At 48.0% G+C, this 18,923-nt stretch overlaps 1 protein-coding gene across 3 annotated transcripts in view; it reads right to left on the bottom strand.

Annotated features, from left to right (window-relative positions):
* The window catches only part of LATS2 (large tumor suppressor kinase 2), a 96,402-nt gene extending 77,875 nt beyond the window's left edge, over positions 1-18,527 (bottom strand). For 2 of the 3 annotated variants that reach the window (XR_004428873.1, XM_033177021.1), the window contains exons 1-2: positions 18,358-18,527; positions 1,395-1,940 (exon numbers count right to left, since the gene is read on the bottom strand). Coding sequence is in view for 2 of the 3 variants with exons in the window: in XM_033177021.1 (XP_033032912.1) it covers positions 1,395-1,736 (342 nt within the window). In the remaining variant the exon portion in view is untranslated. The remainder of the gene's footprint in view (positions 1-1,394; positions 1,941-18,357) is intronic. The other variant, XM_033177022.1, reaches the window with a different exon arrangement.
* Between the last annotated feature and the right edge of the window lie 396 nt (positions 18,528-18,923).

The raw sequence follows: 18,923 nt of genomic DNA, 5'->3' as shown, positions 1-18,923 counted from the left end.
ATGGTCTCGATCTCCTGACCTCGTGATCCGCCCGTCTCGGCCTCCCAAAGTGCTGGGATTACAGGCTTGAGCCACCGCGCCCGGCCGTAATTAGGTTATTTCTAAGAAACCGGCAGTGCTTGGGCCATTCTAACGTGCTTTGAGCATGAAATCTTACTACTTTTCCAAGGCACCAAAAATACTTAGCTTATTTCTGCTTCATGCAACTATAATTTTTAAGATGACAGATTGTAATAAAGCACTGGCTTTCATGAATCATTTCATAATGCAATTATGTTTTTACCTGTTACATTTCACTAACTACATTTTTACCTGGTTGGACACTAGTTCCATTTTATATGGTCCTGTCCCTGAACTTGGATTTTATTCAGGTATATGAACTGCTAAGAGATCATAAATGTATGGCTATGAGGTGTGTGGCGGGGGGGTGTGTGTGTGCATGTTTTAAACAGAGATAGGGTCTCGCTCTGTTAACCAGGCTTGGAGTGCAGTGGCTATCATGGCTCACTGCAGCTTCAAACTCCTAGGCTCAAGCGATCCCGCCTGCCTCAGCATCCCAAGTAGTTGGGACTACAGGTGCACACCACCACGTCCAGCTTTTTATTTTTTGTAGAGACAGGGAGTCTCGCTATATTGTCCAGGCTGGTCTCAAACTCCTGGCCTCAAATGATCTTCTTGTCTGGCCTCCCAAAGTGCTGGGATTACAGGTGTGAGTCACCACACTCATTGCTGTAAGTTGTGTATTAACATACAAACTGGTGCCATCTCCACTAATGTATCCTTTACTCCTAAACAACTAAAAAGTGAGACTGTTGCCACAATTCTGACGATTTCTCAAGCTTTTTCTTTCTAGTTTTTTCTCATTTCCTGAACATGTTAATAGTTACACCCCCTGTAACAGCACATACACTATATTTTTAAATAGGAGAAAACTGAGTCAGAGAATATCCAATGCATGTTGCTCAACCCTCCCATTTCGAGAAAAAAAAAAAATGCACAAACCAAAACAAGAAAAGCGAAGCCAGTCTCTTTCCACAACAGCTCAGAATAACCCGAATAAACACCCAAAAAAAGGGGGCTAAGCATGAAAGCCCTTTTCATCTCCACAAGAACAGAACAGATAAATACACGTTACAATTTCAGGAGACCTCAGCAACTTCTGGATCTTGCCTGAAAAGGAAAAGCAGCTCAAAAGACCCTTTTAGAGAAAGAAGATAGAGAACCTTCAATTGTGAGTTCAATTATGTGTTAAAAGGGCCTTGGATTTTTAACCTAGAAACACTTGTATAAGTAGTAACCAATTCAAAGCCTTCAAGTAGTTGCCAAACCATTCTGACCGCCCCAGCTGTCCCATAGCTGCCTCTGCACATGGCCTTGTGGAGGTCTGTACCCACCTGGTCGCATCCTGCGTTCACCAGTTCCTGCAGCATTTGCCGGTTCACTTCTGCAGCTGCAGAGGTGCCTGATTCATTAGCAAAAGGCAACAAGGAATATCTGATTTCCCTCAAGGCTTTCTGATAAGGTCCGAACTTTGGGGTGGCTCTCATCTGCTGCTGCTGTCTGGCGGCATCTTTGCTCCCCAGGACTTTGGCATCCAGGGAAGTGTCACTGTTTGGGCCCACGGGTAGCCCCTGAGCCGAAGACTTGGATGGCTGCTTTAACCCCTCACGGATCTCCTGCAGTCGCTGCCGGCTATTTCCAGAATAAGTTGTGGCAGGAAAAGTCTTTGGCCTCATTGTTAGTCCAGTTTCCTTTTACCATAAATACAATCTTCTTAAAGTGTTTTATTATTTTTTTAAGAAAACTGTCAATAGTATCAGTTTGTTGTAAACATACTTTCAAAATAATTTCCTTTTGAAAATGTTCTTTCCTTCAATTTTCGTAGTTCCTATGGAGAACCTAAAATTTTCCAAAGTCTTCATTTTGAAGATCATCACTCTCTGAAAAAGAAAATAAATGGGAGAGAAATGTTCATTTGTCGTTTTCACACAATGTTAATGCTATTTTTCAGAAATGAACAGTGATCGCGGAAATATACCACTTGGAAAGAAAAGAAAGAACGCATCACCTCTCAGAAATGGCAAAAATACTGTTCAACCATGGTTAGAGCACATGACAGCTAGGGCTGTCCCAAAATGTTTCCTGTAATACGTCATCTGCAACAAAGTAAATCGCTATAAATATTCAACTCAGGGCAAGAACAGTAGTATTAACAACTGACAGCTCATTCAAAATATTTCTTTATAATAGAATTTTATTTTGAAACCCACAGCTTGAGGAGTATTTAGAGTTAAATGTTCTACATGGGATCTTGGATTTCTGGCTTGTTCCTAATAACCAATCAACTCCTTGTCCTTCATCCCCATGGCTTTACTAACCTCTCCCCTCACATGAGATGTGGTCCTTCCATATCTTTTTAGAAAACTTTCTGAACTTCTCCTTATAAAACCCTCCCAATTTCCTAAAAGACACCCCAAAGTCTGTCACATTAATAGAGTCCTATGTTGCAAATGTTTCAATTGCAGTTTCTACACACACATTATGATTCTACACACACACTACTTCCTTGATTTTCTACAAAGTGGCCACTTACCAGCATTTGGACCTAAATAGTAAAATTAAAATATCTTTCTTGTAGCAACTGATACTGACATGGAAGCGGACTGGTAACAGCATGTAGGCAACGTCTCAGAGTGCACTATGGCCACACGAACGTCCAATGATCATGTGGATAAGAGTTATGAGTCCAGAACTACGACTTCAGCATGGAAATGGCCTTGTTATACGGAATGTGATGTCACAAAGGCACCTTCCAATAGTAAATTCTACCTACCCCAGGCCTAGTGCACGGCCTACTCTGCTGTTCTTTGATTCAGAAAGCAAAATCCAGCCCAAGTTGACACTGCCCTCAGCAGCCAGCACAGGTCACTTGTCACAAGGCTGGGTGACCCTGGACCAGTCCCTTGGCCGCCCTCAGCCCCACACTCCCTGCTACGTAATAGAGACGGATGCTTCGGACAGTGGTGAGCACCGGGTCAGATGACAAGGGTACCAGGTCCTGCAGTACTTGGGACATACAACACTCTCCCTATTCTTCACCCCGTGGCGACTGTTTATCTTACCAGCTGCCCTAGCTCAGGCAAGGTGCCCGCTGGTGGGAAAGGCAGAGCCAACACCCCACACCGTGCCAAAGCCCTTAGTAGCTGCCCCTTCCCTCACCCAATCCCCTTACTCCACAGAACTCAACGAGCAGATTTCAAAGGATAATCATTTTGAGTTCTAATAAAACGAAGAACAACTGATCCAAAAAGAGTACCCTTCAAACGGGGATGGGCAGAGGGATCTGGATGTTTAGCTTACGTAAGGAACTTTCTAACTGTAAACCGCGACCCAGCATCACAGACTTTTTCAAGTGGATTAAAAAAAAAAAAAGGATAGCTAATATTCACCCACACTTACTATGTGTCAGGTGCAGTTCCAAGAGTTAATCTACATAGATCTACTGCACAACCATACGCAATAGCAAACACTAAGAGATGACATTTGAATTCCTAGTCCTTGCTTAGATGGGAAGACGACTGTAAGCATTGTAACTATGCCCTTTCTCAATGTAATTGTGAGAAGAATCCATTTAGAAGGTAAAAGAGAGACTAAACAAATTTCTCAACATGAAATCTCTATTTTAATACACAATATAATGTAGTAAAGTCATTAAAATGACTGTGTTAAGACTGTGCAGATATCAAGCTATTAGATTCAGGGACAGCCCAGATCCCCTGGGGCCTGTACTGGCCACATACCAGAAGCCCAGAGCGCTGCTTAATTGGTGTAAAATGGGGCATATTGCAGCCACACTCATTTCAGTGACTTTGTGCTCTAAGCATCTGTTTTGAAATACCTAACTTTGTAAAACCACAGCTTCACATTCCAACAAAAACGGAGAGGTTCTCAAGGTGATGCCATCCAGTATGCAGGATGCTAGGAGTGATTCAGTACATCTGGAAAGAGGCAGAAGAGTTCTTTCTTTTCCTATAGGAATTCACACAAATCACTTTGTTTCCAATCTTTAGTTTTCTTCCCTTTCTTTGAAAACTAAAATAGAGAAAACACAGCCATACTATCTTCACAAGAACGATCAATGCAAGAGAGGGCCTGACAATATGCGGAGAGTTTCTTCACGCTCAGAACATTCACTCGGCCACCTACTCATCTAGCCCATCCACCCTCTATCTACCCTACAAACATTTATTAAATACCTACTCAAGGCCGGCGTGGTGGCTCACGCCTGTAACCCCAGCCACTTTGGGAGGCCAAGGCGGGTGGATCACCTGAGGTCAGGAGTTTGAGACCAGCCTGGCCCACATATAGTGAAACCCTGTCTCTACTAACTAAAAATAAAAAAATTAGCCAGGCATGGTGGCAGGTGCCTATAATCCCAGCTACTCAGGGAAGCTGAGGCAGGAGAATCACTTGAACCAGGAAGGCGGGGGTTGCAGTGAGCCGAGATCGCACCATTGCACTCCAGCCTGGGCAACGAGAATAAAACTCTATCTCAAAAAATAATAATAATAAATAAAAGCAAAAAAAACTTACTGAATCTCAGGCACTGATAGGATAAATGAAAACAAAATCTCGGCTTCAGCAAGTTTACTGTCAAGTGAAAGCTGGGGTGAGGCAGACAAATAAACAGCTTCAAAAAAAGATAGATACCTGGAGAATAAAAAAGAAAGAGCTCTGAGATAGAAATAATTAGACCTGAGTGTCAGGAGGAATGGAAATCCAGCTAGAGGGAACAGCATATGCAAAGAAGCCTTTAGGCTCCACCCACCACGTTCAGGTATGTGCAGTTCAGGCTCTTCCTGGAGATACAGGAGGTCAAAGGACTGGGGGTAGGGCGAGGCGGGAGGGGTTGGAGGGGCGTGTGGGATGAAACCATGGAAGTATCCAGAGGCTCAATTCCCAGCCATGGTGAGTCTGGACTCAGTGCCGAGGATGGGCAGCCACTGTCTATGGTTTAGCTAAGGAGTGACACGGCCTGAGTGGAAGGTGGGCTAGAACGGACAAGTGCAGCACTTCCTGGGTGAGGAGCAGCAGCCCCGGGGAGCAAGGGGAAGGGGTTTCAGGTCTGGAATGAAAGGCACAGGTGCGGGGTGGTGGGGAGGGGGTGCTGGCATCTGCGTATGGGGCATTTGCCCGGCCAGTGGCCTGCCTGCTCAGCCATGAAATGGAGCTACCAGGTGAGTGGATGGCTGAAGGCTCTCCTGGCTCACTCACACTCCTTACAGGAGCAGCCATCTGTGATATGTCTCTTTTTACCAGCAGTGACATTAGCAGGGCACAGAAGGGGCAAGCGGCTTTTCACTCAGCTACGAAAGGGCAAGAGCCACAAGAGACAATCCAGACTGAAGAAAAAGAACCATGAGAAAGTTCCATGTTAAAGCCAGGATGCAGGGATGTCCTCTCCCCCATCACACGGGCAGACAGAAGGGAGCTGGGGGTGGCTCAAGGAGGTCCTGGTTGACTCTGAGGCTGGAAAGCTCTCTCTGAAATCTGCTCGAAAGAAGGGAAGCTGGCCGGGCGCTGTGGCTCACGCCTATAATCCCAGCTCTTTCGGATGCTGAGGTGGGCAGATCATTTGAGGTCAGGAGTTTGAGACCAGCCTGGCCAACATAGTGAAACCCTCTCTCTACTAAAAATACAAAAATTAGCCGGGTGTGGCGGCACACCCCTGTAGTCCAGCTACTCGGGAGGCTGAGGCAGGAGAATCCCTTGAACCCAGGAGGTGGAGTTTGCAGTGAGCTGAGATTGCGCCACTGCACTCCAGTCTGGGTGACAGAGGGAGACTCTGTCAAAGAAACAAACAAACAAATAAATAAATAGAACGAAAGCTGCTGAAAGCCAGGAGGAACAGTAAGGCTTTTGGGGGTGGAGGAGGTAGTGGCAATCCACTTACTTAACATATATTTTTTAAACTGCACAGACTGTAAGACTGACAAATGTTCACCGAGAGAACACACTCTGGTAAACAGCGTCCAGATCAAGAAGTGTATCATGACAACCCCACAAGTCCAGGCCCCCACACACCAAGGGGGACACTCAAGGGGAGACAGCTTCGTGACATCTAACACCAAGGATTAGTCTGACCAGTTTTTGAACTGTATATCCAAGGAATTATGCAATCTCTACTCTGCAGTTCAGCACATTTCATTCAACACTGTATTTGCATATTCATACACGTGGTGTATAGCAGAAGCCTGTGGGTTGTCATTGCTGAGTAATATCCCCTTATAACTTATGCATCCATTCTACCTAATGGACGTTTAGGTTGCTCCTGGTCTGGGCTATTATAAATGGCGCCGCTGCCATTCAGGCTGCCATGGCTCCAGGCCCAGAGCTGTGAGGAGCTGCAGCGTGAGTGCCCAGCTCAAGGCCTTGCTTCCACCGCCGTGCCAAATACTTCCCAGTAAAAATACTTGCTGAAGAGTGACTAGCAGAGCCCCTGAAGAGACTGTAAAAAGGCACCCCTTCCTCAAGAAGTTTTTTGTGACTATATTATTGTACGGCACCAACAACTCTCCCTGGGGAGCTTTCCGGAGCCCGGTGGGCAGAGGCCCCGGCCCACGCATAGACATGCCTTGATACCACAACCACGTGAGGTGGGCGGGAAAAGGCTGAGTCAAATGGAGGGCGGGAACAGGACCCCTGAGGCATAGGAGAGAAACAAACAGTTTTAGTGCAAGTCACAGAGGAGGGTGATCACGTGTGCCCTCTAGAAGACGTGTGACGCATATGCTGTGTCAGGGGAGGTGAGTCTCTACTGTCACCCAGGTCTTCTGTGAGTGGCTAAAAGTCTCCAAGTAGATTGCACATACCCTCATATAAATGTGTATACATGTGATGTGAGACAAGCCCTCTCATATGTAGGGCCCTTGAGCAGTGCACGACCTGAACGCCCACACAAGGTGTTCCTGTTACTTGGTCCTGAGGATGCAGAAAGACTGATTTGCCTCTAACTTTAAGGAGCTAATAGCTCAAGATGAGAAAACAGAGGAGAAAATCAATTACATAAATACGCTATACCATGTGTCATAATGGAAGTCTGCCCAAAGAATTATGGGGATATGAAACAGAGAGTAGTTACAGGATAGAGAAAAGTGGGTGCATTTGGCCGGGCGCGGTGGCTCACGCCTGTAATCCCAGCACTTTGGGAGGCCGAGGTGGGCAGATCACGAGGCAGGAGCTCGAGACCATCCTGGCTAACATGGTGAAACCCCGTCTCTACTAAAAATACAAAAAATTAGCGGGGCTTGGTGGTGGGTGCCTGTAATCCCAGCTACTTGGGAGGCTGAGGCAGGAGAATGGTGCGAACCGGGGCGGCGGAGCTTGCAGTGAGCCGAGATCACGCCACTGCACTCCAGCCTGGGTGACAGAGCAAGACTCTATCTCAAAAAAAAAAAAAAAAGACAGAAAGAAAAGTGGGTGCATTCAATAGCACTAAGAGGTAGAACCCACAGGAGTAAGTGATGCTCACTGGAAAGGACTGTTAAGAAAGATGAGCCCAAGTTTCTGGTTTGAAAACTGGGGCCAGTGGTGGTGCCATTCTCTGAGCCAGGAAACCTCACCTTGCTGGACAATGCGGCCCACCAGAGAGCAGCACCAGTGGTGGAGGAAGAGGGCAGTGACCAGAGGGGAAAAAGCACAGGGCAGGCTGGGCTCAGTGGCTCACACCTGTAATCCTAGCACTTTGGGAGGCCAAGGCGGAAGGACTGCTTGAGCCAAGGAACTGGAGACCAACCTGGGCAACACAGGGAGATGGCGTTTCTAAAAGTAATTAAATATTAGCCAGGTGTGGAGACACACCTATGGTCCCAGCTACTCAGGAGGTTGAAATGGGAGAATCACTTAAACCCAGGAGGCAGAGGCTGCAATGAGTCACGGTCGCACTATTGCACTCCAGCCTGGGAGTCAGAGCGAGACCCTGTTTAAAGAGCACAGGGTGGGGAAGCTCACTGAGAAGTGGGTGTGCAGTGTTAAAGAAGTGGCTGGAGGTGGGAGGCCCGGGTCCTTCCCCCACTCTGGCACTGATGGTGTGGTCTGAGCCTGTCACTTCACCTTGCTGAGTTTCCAGCTCCGGCACAGTACCAAGGGTCTAACACCCGCCACTGTCTACCTGACAGGCTTGCCCTGAGGATCACAGTGTGCTGTGTGTGACAGCAGGCTCAATCTGTAATGTATGATATGCTGATCAGTTATCACCATTACCAATTAAGGATTTATAATAAGTTAGACAAAAAAGATTTAATAAGGCCAGGAGATAAGACCACGGAAAAATTACCAAACTGAACACAGAAACAGGTATTCCATGCTCGCTCCAAGTGACTCCTTTTTATATTTTATTTTATTTTTTTGAGAGAGTCTCACTCTGTCGCCTAGAGTGCAGTGGCTCAATCTCAGCTCATTGCAACCTCCACCTCCCAGGTTCAAGCGATTCTTGAGCCTCAGCCATCTGAGTAACTGAGATTATAGGCATGCACCACCACACCCAGTTAATTTTTGTATTTTTAGCAGAGACAAGGTTTCACCCTGTTGCCCAGTCTGGTCTCGAACTCCTGATCTCAAGTGATCCACCTGGTTCAGCCTCCCAAAGTGCTGGGATAACAGGCGCAGGCTACCGCGCCCAGCCAAGTGACTCCTCTTTAAATCAGTGTTTGAGAATGATGCTTAGAAAGTTAAAGTAGCAGGGGAAGAGGAAAATAAGGCAAGAATATAGAACACAGAATGTATATCGGGGGTGACGACTCTTCCTTTTAAGACAAAAATTATCCTTGTCTTAATGAAGGACTGAGAGAGAGAGAGAGAGGAGAGTGTGTGTGTGTGTGTGTGTCTGTCTACATACTGTAAAAATAGAGACAGTGTTAAACTGAACTTTTTAAATTTAATGAGTTGCTTGTACTTAAGAAAATAAAATTACATGAAAATTAATGTGAAGCAGTAAATAGAGGTCAGTTCAATAAATGTCTGTGTTGGCTAAAAAAAAAAAAGAAAGTTAAAGTAGCTTTCTTTTAACTGTAAAGATAGAAAAGCACAGAGAAGAAAACCTTAAGTCATTCCTTTCTGAAATGTGCCTGCAGCCAGGCGCCAGGTTGCTCAGTTCTGAGCAGCGTCTGAGCCTCAAGATGCTGACCTCAGCTCAAATGCCAGATCTGGGTTGACTCTGTGATCCTGTGCATGTCAAAGGCACCAATGCATCCTGTCCTCCCCACCTTGCAAAATCTTTCTTTCAGCTAGAAAAATCTGACCCTGGGCCAGGCACAGTGGCTCACGCCTGTAATCCCAGCACTTTGGAAGGCTGAGGCGGGCAGATCACAAGGTCAGGAGATGGAGACAATCCTGGCCAACATGGTGAAACCCCATCTCTACTAAATATACAAAAATTAGCCGGGCGTGGTGGCACACGACTGTAGTCCCAGCTACTCAGGAGGCTGAGGCAGGAGAATCGCTTGAACCCAGGAGGCGGAGAATGCAGTGAGCCGAGATCATGCCACTGCACTCCAGCCTGGCAAGAGAGTGAGACTCTGTCTCCAAAAAAAAAAAAAAAAAGCAAACCAAAGCAAAGCAAAGCCCAACCCAACCCCACCTGCCTGGCTCACTCCTACTCCTAGAACCTCAGCCTAGGATCCCTCCCACAGAAGGACCTTCCTGACCTCCCCAATCTAAGGGACCACACATGTTCACTCCCAGCCCTTCCCATAGCACCATCACTGGCTGGTGTCTTTCTCTTGAAGAAACTGATAGCACCATGAGGGCAGGAGCATCCTGTTTGGTTTACCCCCATCTACTCCCAGGGATGTGCACACAGGCCCACAAACATCTGTTGAAAGACACAGGTAGTCACTTAGCCACGAGTCTGCGTCCTCAGTTCCACAATGAGGACAAAGCCTGCCAGTGCCACCCCAAAGGTCTAAGGTGATGAGGAGAACGAAGCCTCAATCAACAACAGTGCCTTCTCTGAAGTTTAACATGCAGGTCTAAATGAAATGTGCCCGAGGGAGGTTCATAGAACAAAAGTCGCAGGACTATGGTATATTATTCAGCTATAAAAAGGAAGGAAATCCTGTCATATGCAACAATAAAGATGAACCTCAAGAACATTTTGCTAAGTGAAATAAGCCAAACACAAAAAGGAAATATTGTATGATTCCAGCTATGTGAGTTACCTCCAGTATGCAAATTCATAGAGACAGAAAGAAGAGAGATTACCAGAAGCAAGGCGAACAGGGAATTTTTATTTAAGGGGTACAGTCTTTGGGATGATGAAAAAGTCTTATATATAGACAGTGGTGATGTTTGCAGTAATGATGCATTTAATGCCACTTAACTGAACTGTATACTTATGAATGGTTAAAAGGATAAATATTATGTATATTTTTCCTCAATTTTTAAAAATGGGGAAAAAAGTCTCCTAACTACTCCTGTTGAGCAAACTCGTTGTCTGAACAACAGCTCCCTTTTTAAACATAGCTATCTGGCTGGGTGTAGTGGCTCACGCCTATAATCCTAGCACTTTGGGACCCGGAGACAGGCAGATCACTTGAGGTCAGGAGTTCAAGACCAGCCTGCCCAACATGGCAAAATCCCCTCTCTACTAAAAATGCAAAAATTAGCTGGAAATCGCTCGAACCTGGGAGGCAGGGGTTGCAGTGAGCCGAGGTCATTCCACTGCACTTCAGCCTAGGCAACAGAGCGGGTCTCCATCTCAAAAACAAGCAAAGAAACAAACAAATAAATAAATAAACACAGCTACACAACGAGAAGACTGGACCTAGGGACTGGGTAGGACATAGCAGGGCAAAGTCTCCACATGAAGCCCAAACCCCAGGGCAGCTGCACCTCCCCACCCCACTGGCCCTCCACCACACAGACACTGACTCATAGCAGAGCTGCGCTCCTAGGGACACTTGGGGTGTTAAGCATCTGTCGGTGCCCCAAACATTCAAATAATAAAATCAACCAGGGTGGTCAAGTCTGGACACTTCTATCTCGATGTCTATTTATATCTGAGCTAAGAAATACTAAGTGGTGGCCGGGCGCGGTGGCTCAAGCCTGTAATCCCAGCACTTTGGGAGGCCGAGACAGGTGGATCACGAGGTCAGGAGATCGACACCATCCTGGCTAACACCGTGAAACCCCGTCTCTACTAAAAAAAAAAAATACAAAAAACTAGCCGGGTGAGGTGGCGGGCACCTGTAGACCCAGCTACTCGGGAGGCTGAGGCAGGAGAATGGCGTAAACCTGGGAGGCGGAGCTTGCAGTGAGCTGAGATCCGGCCACTGCACTCCAGCCTGGGCGATACAGCAAGACTCCGTCTCAAAAAAAAAAAAAAGAAATACTAAGTGGCTGTGCCCTTAAACAGAAGCCAGATCAGGAGTCCTGGTTTTTCTTTCCTTTTCCATTCCCTCCTCAACATTTGCTTATGAAAAATTTCAATCATACAAAAAGGATGAGAGGATTATTCAGTGACATCCCCAAACCTACCACCTGATTCTGTTTGGTACGTTGGTAGGGGGAGGGCCCCGGGCCCCACACCCTGTTCTGATTTTTTCTCCATCTCCCACCATAGTGAGGCACTAGTCCAGGAACACCACAGGGGCTGTCCTTGTCTTAAGTGAATATGCAAAATAGTACCTACAGATAAACTGTGTTCTTGCCTCAGTACTTTAGAAAGGATGAAACTTTCCGGCCGGGCGCGGTGGCTCAAGCCTGTAATCCCAGCACTTTGGGAGGCCGAGACGGGCGGATCACGAGGTCAGGAGATCGAGACCATCCTGGCTAACACGGTGAAACCCCATCTCTACTTAAAAATACAAAAAACTAGCCGGGCGACGAGGCGGGCGCCTGTAGTCCCAGCTACTCGGGAGGCTGAGGCAGGAGAATGGCGTAAACCCGGGAGGCGGAGCTTGCAGTGAGCTGAGATCCGGCCACTGCACTCCAGCCTGGGAGACAGAGCCAGACTCCGTCTCAAAAACAAAACAAAACAAAACAAAACAAAAAAAACAAAAAAAAAAAAGAAAGGATGAAACTTTCCTTCAGTTTCATAAAGAATGAAAGTATTTTTTCAGCTTGAGACTGTGTATTTTAAGCTTTAGTTTGAAGACAGTTGACTTCATGACCAAATTATGAACTTTTGAAAGAATTTTCATGAGAATACTCATCAGTCAAGACTGCAGCTGGAAATGAACAACTCTGACACACTACTATACCATTTTAATGAGACTTCACATATGGGAAATTTTTCTTTCATCAAGAGTTTTATAAATATGATCCTCATCGATGTGGACTGTAAAAAATGGGGATATCAAGCAAAGTAAATCTAACTTTGGAAATTTCTTTGGCACCACCAATTGATTTAAACACACTTTAAATAAGAAACCACAAACACGAATTTTAAAACTGTAACAACTCACAAAACAAAAACACCTCATTCTCTAAATCCAGAGCTGAGACAACTACTAAATCCCATGCTTAATATAGGTGACCTGTGTAAACAATGTGAGAGCAAAATTTTAAGCATGCCTTTAATTTGGTCCTTCCAAACCCAATTCCAACCCGCAATCCAATCCTGGAAAACGCTATCAGATGTTCAGGAATTTTTATTCTAATTTATCCTAGTGCTTCACAAACCCACACTGGCTGCCAAACACACATCAAGCACCAACCAAGGAACCAACCAAACCAATGTCTCATGGGACCGGCACTAATGACACACGTTGGCATTTTCTGAAGCAGGATTTCTTGGACCTAAAATTCCAGCTATTATTTAAATCATATCCCTACTATAATTAACTAGCAAAGCTGAAACTAAATCAGGCAGATGGGCCAGGCCTCCAGCCAGAAGCTAAATGTCAGAATCATAAACCACTATGTGGACGTACCACTTCAGCACTGTCCAGGCCAGGAAGGCACAGGCCAAGGGCTACCTCTCATAATGAGGGTCTTTGAAGAAGGCAGTGATTGCATTCCTCTGGGGATCCAGGAAAACACACTTTAGAAGAATTCCCACTCTCCAATAGCAGCATCATCACAAGGCCTCAGAGGGTTTGGCATGGCCATATGTGCACTGAGCACTGTGCTGGACTCTATGAGGTCTCACCCAGGTAGAATAGGGTCTATTTTGGGGGTGGGGGGGCGGTGGGGGCAGGGTCTTACTCTGGTTGCCCAGGCTGAAGTGCAGTGGCAAGATGTGAGGGGAAGTTTTACCATGAGATGGGGTTTCGCCATGTTGCCCAAGCTCATCTCGAATTCCTGGACTCAAGCGATCCACCTGGCTCGGCCTCCCAAAGTGTTGGAATTACGGGCATGAGCCACCATGCCCAGCCAGGGTCTCACTTCTACATAAGCTTACAGTCTAGGGGAAAAAGATGCCATCACATTCTCTATTAGACAGCTTTGTACATGATATTTTTATGATATTCATTATGCAAATATAAATGGCATAAAAAAATTGAGCTATAGAAGTCTGTACTGAAGATATCTCCACGGAGTGACCAAGTTGCAGATACATTATTAGTTCTTTGCAGCATTCCTAATAGCAAGCGACCCAACAGGATGGGCCATCTTACATTCAAGTTCATAGCCCAGCAGGGGTTCTCAATCTTTAAGAAAGCCTTGCCTCCTCTGTGCCCCTCCAAGTTTTGGATATGCTCCAGCTAGGGAGTCAGAACACCCCTCCCATTTGAGAATCACTGCTATGGACTTAAGTAATAAATACTGTGACTGTCCAAAGAATCCCTGCCTACTTCCATGGAGCAGCACAATTCTTCAGGGAGGTGTTGAGATTATTTGGAGAAGGTATCTTAGAGAAAGGGATGTTTCACCAAAATCAGAAAGGTTGAAGGGCTATGATTTGATGGAGAAAGTGTGAAGCTATTCTTGGAGGATGGAACTTCCAATGAAAAGGTTCAAATGTGGGAGAGAAAGATGAACACAACAACCAAAAAATGTTGGGGAGGGGGCAGGTGTCGTGCGGGTACATTTAATGAGAAAACAGGAGTGAGACTCCCGAGGAAGAATGGAGTTAACTAGTAATGAACCATGTTGGTGCTTAGCATTCCTGCTCAAGATAACTGCCTAGAGGCAGGAAGGTCACTATTCCAGAGGCCCACTTCTTTCAAAATCCAGCTTACACTCTTAAGATCCTTACCATCCTAACTGATCAAGGGTCTCTAGGATCTAAACTACGCCACAAGATTCTAACAATCACTGTTAATAAGAAATACAAACCATGGCTACAAAATACGGGATTTTTTCATTTTCCTCCCAGAAAAATTCCCATGTATGTCACATATTGTCACACAAACAAAAAGGATTTGTGAATTAACTTAAAACACTTGTCACAATTAACTTGACATGGTCTAGATGATAACCAACAAAGTCTTCCCAGGGTGAATGGCAAACATTAAACAATGCCAAATTTCCATTCTAATTTTAACATCATAACCAATGTCTTTATTTCCAATATTACCTTGCTTTTCTCATACTTTCAAAATATAACTAATAATCATGTAACACTAGCCTTAAAAATACTGAGCGAACAGCTGACTAACAGTGAAACGCATAGCCCAAGCAGGGCTGCCCTCACACTGGGGCCATCACAGGGCACTCTATGTAATAAAGCCCATTACAGAGAGCAGCAGTGACCTAGCATACAATGGGAACGATGCCCTGGACTTGTGTAATTTGAAGGCCAATTCCTTCTAGAGGAATTACTAAGCAGTAGACTTTTTAAAAGAAGATTCAGAGACTGTTTAGAGCTAGAGGTCAGTCACTTCAATCAAGCCTTACCCGTCTTTCTGTTCATCAGAATATTTCGGTACTTTTTAGAACAGATTTAGTCAAGACAGAGTCAATGCATTTGAATTTATCTTCTGTATTTCTTCACGCCGTTTTTTAAGTCAGTAAGAAATACTGTTTAGAAGTTTCACATGATTTTTAAAAAATATAAAAGCAGCTTTTCAAAAATGGTGTTGGTATGGTTTTTCCAATACAAAAAAGAACACCTCTCCCCTAAACCCAGCTTCCCGAAATCCTTCCTCTGTTTATGGTCAATTTATCAGCTTCAACCCCATGCTACCCCACCCCTCGGCCGAGTTTAGGAGCCCAGGGCTGGCTATTTACAACACAGCATTTAAAATAACAAGGAATCTTATTGTAAAAGCATTCCCCTCCTACCAAAAGAAAGCCCCTCCCACCAACCCTGTGATTTGCTAAGGAACATGTACAGTTCCAATTTACAGTATTTAAACTATTTCAAACTTGATGAAGAAGCCAGAAGAATCCCTTCCAGTTCTATAATTCATTGCTTCTAGTAATTCACCTTGGTAATTTTGCAAGACAGGATAGCCTCAGCTCAGATACCTTACACTGCCTGCCTGAGATTTGGAAAGTTATTAAATGTTCACCAACTTATTTTCAAACGAATGCCAGTATATTCATTATTCTATTATTATTGTTACATTCAGTGCCTTCCATACCTGCATGAGACAAAATTTTGTAAGACACTGAATAACACATCTTGCTAATTACAATTAAATAGGCCTCTAAACAGTTTATACACTCTCATTTTGGAATATTTTTTCTGTTACTACCTTATTACAACGGTTGTTTCAGAAAAAAAAAAACTTAAAACATACAAAGCAGCTTACCAAAAATATACAAGATTTAGTACAAATTTCCTAATAATCAGCCATGAGGGAAGGCCCCTCATCTTCTTTTTTTTTTTTTTTTTTTTTTTTTGAGACGGAGTCTTGCTCTGCCACCCACGCTGGAGTGCAGTGGCCGGATCTCAGCTCACTGCAAGCTCCGCCTCCCGGGTTTACGCCATTCTCCTGCCTCAGCCTCCCGAGTAGCTGGGACTACAGGCGCCCGCCTCGTCGCCCGGCTAGTTTTTTGTATTTTTAAGTAGAGACAGGGTTTCACCGTGTTAGCCAGGATGGTCTCGATCTCCTGACCTCGTGATCCGCCCGTCTCGGCCTCCCAAAGTGCTGGGATTACAGGCTTGAGCCACCGCGCCCGGCCGCCCCTCATCTTCTAAGTTAAAATTTTAAGCAGAGCACTTGTGTAAGATCACACACATTTTGTGATTTCGCATTCAAATTTCAGTATATTTGTTTCTTATTAAAATATGGGCAAATTTTCCTCTAAAAATGTACATATTTGTTGAATACTTTGTGAAAAGAGCTGTTCAGCTATTAATCTGAATTATTTACCGGCCAAACGTATACTCTATGGCTTAGTAGTTAAGGTGAAATAATTTTTTTAACGCTATTACATTAAAAACACTCTTGGCTGGGTGCTGTGGCTCTCGCCTGTAATTCCAGCATTTTGAGAGGTCGGCGGATCACAAGGTCAGGAGATCGAGACCATCCTGGCTAACACGGTGAAACCCCGTCTCTACTAAAAATACAAAAAACTAGCTGGGCGAGGTGGCGGGCGCCTGTAGTCCCAGCTACTCGGGAGGCTGAGGCAGGAGAAGGGCGGGAACCCGGGAGGCGGAGCTTGTAGTGAGCCGAGATCCGGCCACTGCACTCCAGCCTGGGCGACAGAGGGAGACTCCGTCTCAGAAAAAAAACCAAACAACAACAAAAAAACACTCTTATATGCATCCTAGAGAAGCGTGAAAATGTAAAAGTTCTTGTTCAAAATTCTTGTCAGGTGGGGCGCGGGTGGCTCACGCCTGTAATCCCAACAGTCTGGGAGACCAAGGCAGGTGGATCACCTGAGGTCAGGAGTTCGAGAGCCAGCCTGGCCAACGCGGCGAAACACGTCTCTACTAAAAATACAAAATTACCTGGGCTGGCGGCGGGCGCCTGTAGTCCCAGCTACTTGGGAGGCTGAGGCAGGAGAATCGCTTGAAACTGGGAGACAAAGGTTGCCGTGAGCCGAGATCGCACCACTGCCCTCCAGCCTGGGAGACAGAGTGAGATCCTGTCTCAAAACAACAACAAAATTTTTGTCAACAGAATTTGAAAGTTAAGTTCTTTCATAGTTATCCTCGCAAAATAGCATTTCTCATCCAAAGGCCTCAGAACAGCCGCCAGCCGCCGAGTTCACTCGGGACCCTGTTACCGGCTGCTTGGCGCCCGGGTCGGGTGGGTTTTACCTTCTTCAGGGTCCATTCCTCGCCTCGCCTCCCGCTCCCACCCCTCAGGACACTGGAAACTTGGACTTTACAAACGGGCTTGCTCCAGGCCGCACTCCGCCCCCGAGGGAAAGCTCCGCAGAACTTCTGGAGTTGGGCAGCGTGGCAAGATGTGAATGATGCCAGAATCCCCATCTCCAGAGTCCGCCCGGAGCTAAGCGCAGGTGAGCTTGCATCAGAAGAGAAAGCCAAGCCCCCGACACGTCGCTAAACTAGGGCACGGGGATGGCGTGTTATGCAACGGCCGCCGCTCGCGTGGCCACGAAAGCGCTCCTGCGGCTCGGGCCGCGTCCCGCCAAGGCCGTGAGCAAACTCGCAGAGTCGGCGCGGCAGCCGGTCGGGAGACGCCGATCAGGGCCTCTGCGGCCGGGAGGAACGGCGCCCCCAGGGTCCGGAGGTCTCTGAGCGGCGGACTGGCCCGCGGGCTGGCGGCGCGACCGCGGGGAACGGGGTTGGGAACGTGTGGCCGGGGCTGAGGCGGCGCAGCCACGGGGGCTGAGGAGAGGCGTGGCCTCGGCTGCCGCACGGCCGTGGGTCTGTCGGCTCGCGGGACGACGGGGCGGCCGGCGGGGGCGAACAGGGCGGGCCCCGAACGACTGATTGGCCCGTGGGACGATGGCGCGGCCGACAGGACTGCCCCGGCTCCGTGGGACCGCTGCGCGGCCGGACGCGGGGGTCCCGAGGCTGTCAAGGGCGCCCGGCCCGGCGTCTAGTGGAAAGCCGAGCCCCCGGGGACGGCGGAAGCAGAGGCGCGCCCGGCGCTACGGCCTTTCGGCTCTGGGACACCGCCCCCGGCCCGCACCGCCCCTGCCCCGCCGGGATCCCGGCCGCCCCCACCGCCGCACAACAAAGCGGCGCAGCCCCGCTGCCCCCGCCCGACGCCGGCCTCCAACTTCCCCGGCTCCTCCGGAACCGGCTCCGCGGGCTCCGCACGGCCTGGACGACGCGCCGCCGGGCGGGGGCGGCTCCGGGCGGGCGCGGACCGTGGGGGTAGGGCGCAGGGCTCCGTCCGGACAAACTTCCTCGGCCGCCCCGCTGGGCGCCCTTCCCGGAGCCTCGGCCCCGTGGTGGGTGCGCGGAGCCGCAGGGCTCCACCGCCTCGCGGAAACTCTCGCCACCCTCCCGGCGGCCGCCCCGACCCCAGCCACCAGCCCCCTCACCTCCAGGGGCGCGGTCTACACCCTCGGGGGCGTCCTGGCCCGCGGCTCCCGGGCCTCGCGCGCCGGGAGACCGGGCACTGGTGGCTGGAGCTGCTGCTGGCCCCGCAGGGACGGGGGAGCCCCGGGCGGCGGCGGTGGCGTGGACGGCGACTGCTCCATCTTCCCGGGGCGCTCACGCCGCGGTTCCAAAGCGCAGACCCAAGTGGGACATTCGCTACATTGTTGGCATTCCACGGGCGTCACGTGACCCCGCCTCCCGCGTCACTCTCGGCCGCATACCAGCCCGGGCGGGGCGCCTGCGGCCCCTGCTCCTCCGCAGCCGCTCCGCCCAGCCCCGCCCGGCCGGGCTTCCTGCCTCCGGCCTCGACCGCCACCTGCCCGCGGCCTCCCTGCTGGCCTGCGGTAGCTCGCCGGGGCCTCTCGGACCTGTTTGACTCTCTGCTAGCCGCCCCCAAACTTGAGTATTTGCCCTCTCGACTGCACTTGTATTAAAAGTTGGTAACTGTTGTTAAAGCCACTATTCTGGTGGCCGGGCGCGGTGGCTCAAGCCTGTAATCCCAGCACTT

The sequence above is a fragment of the Trachypithecus francoisi genome, unplaced genomic scaffold, assembly GCF_009764315.1.
Source record: "Trachypithecus francoisi isolate TF-2019V2 unplaced genomic scaffold, Tfra_2.0 Lachesis_group18, whole genome shotgun sequence".
NCBI classification, from domain to species: domain Eukaryota; kingdom Metazoa; phylum Chordata; class Mammalia; order Primates; family Cercopithecidae; genus Trachypithecus; species Trachypithecus francoisi.
This window is presented reverse-complemented; position numbering and strand designations above follow the sequence as displayed.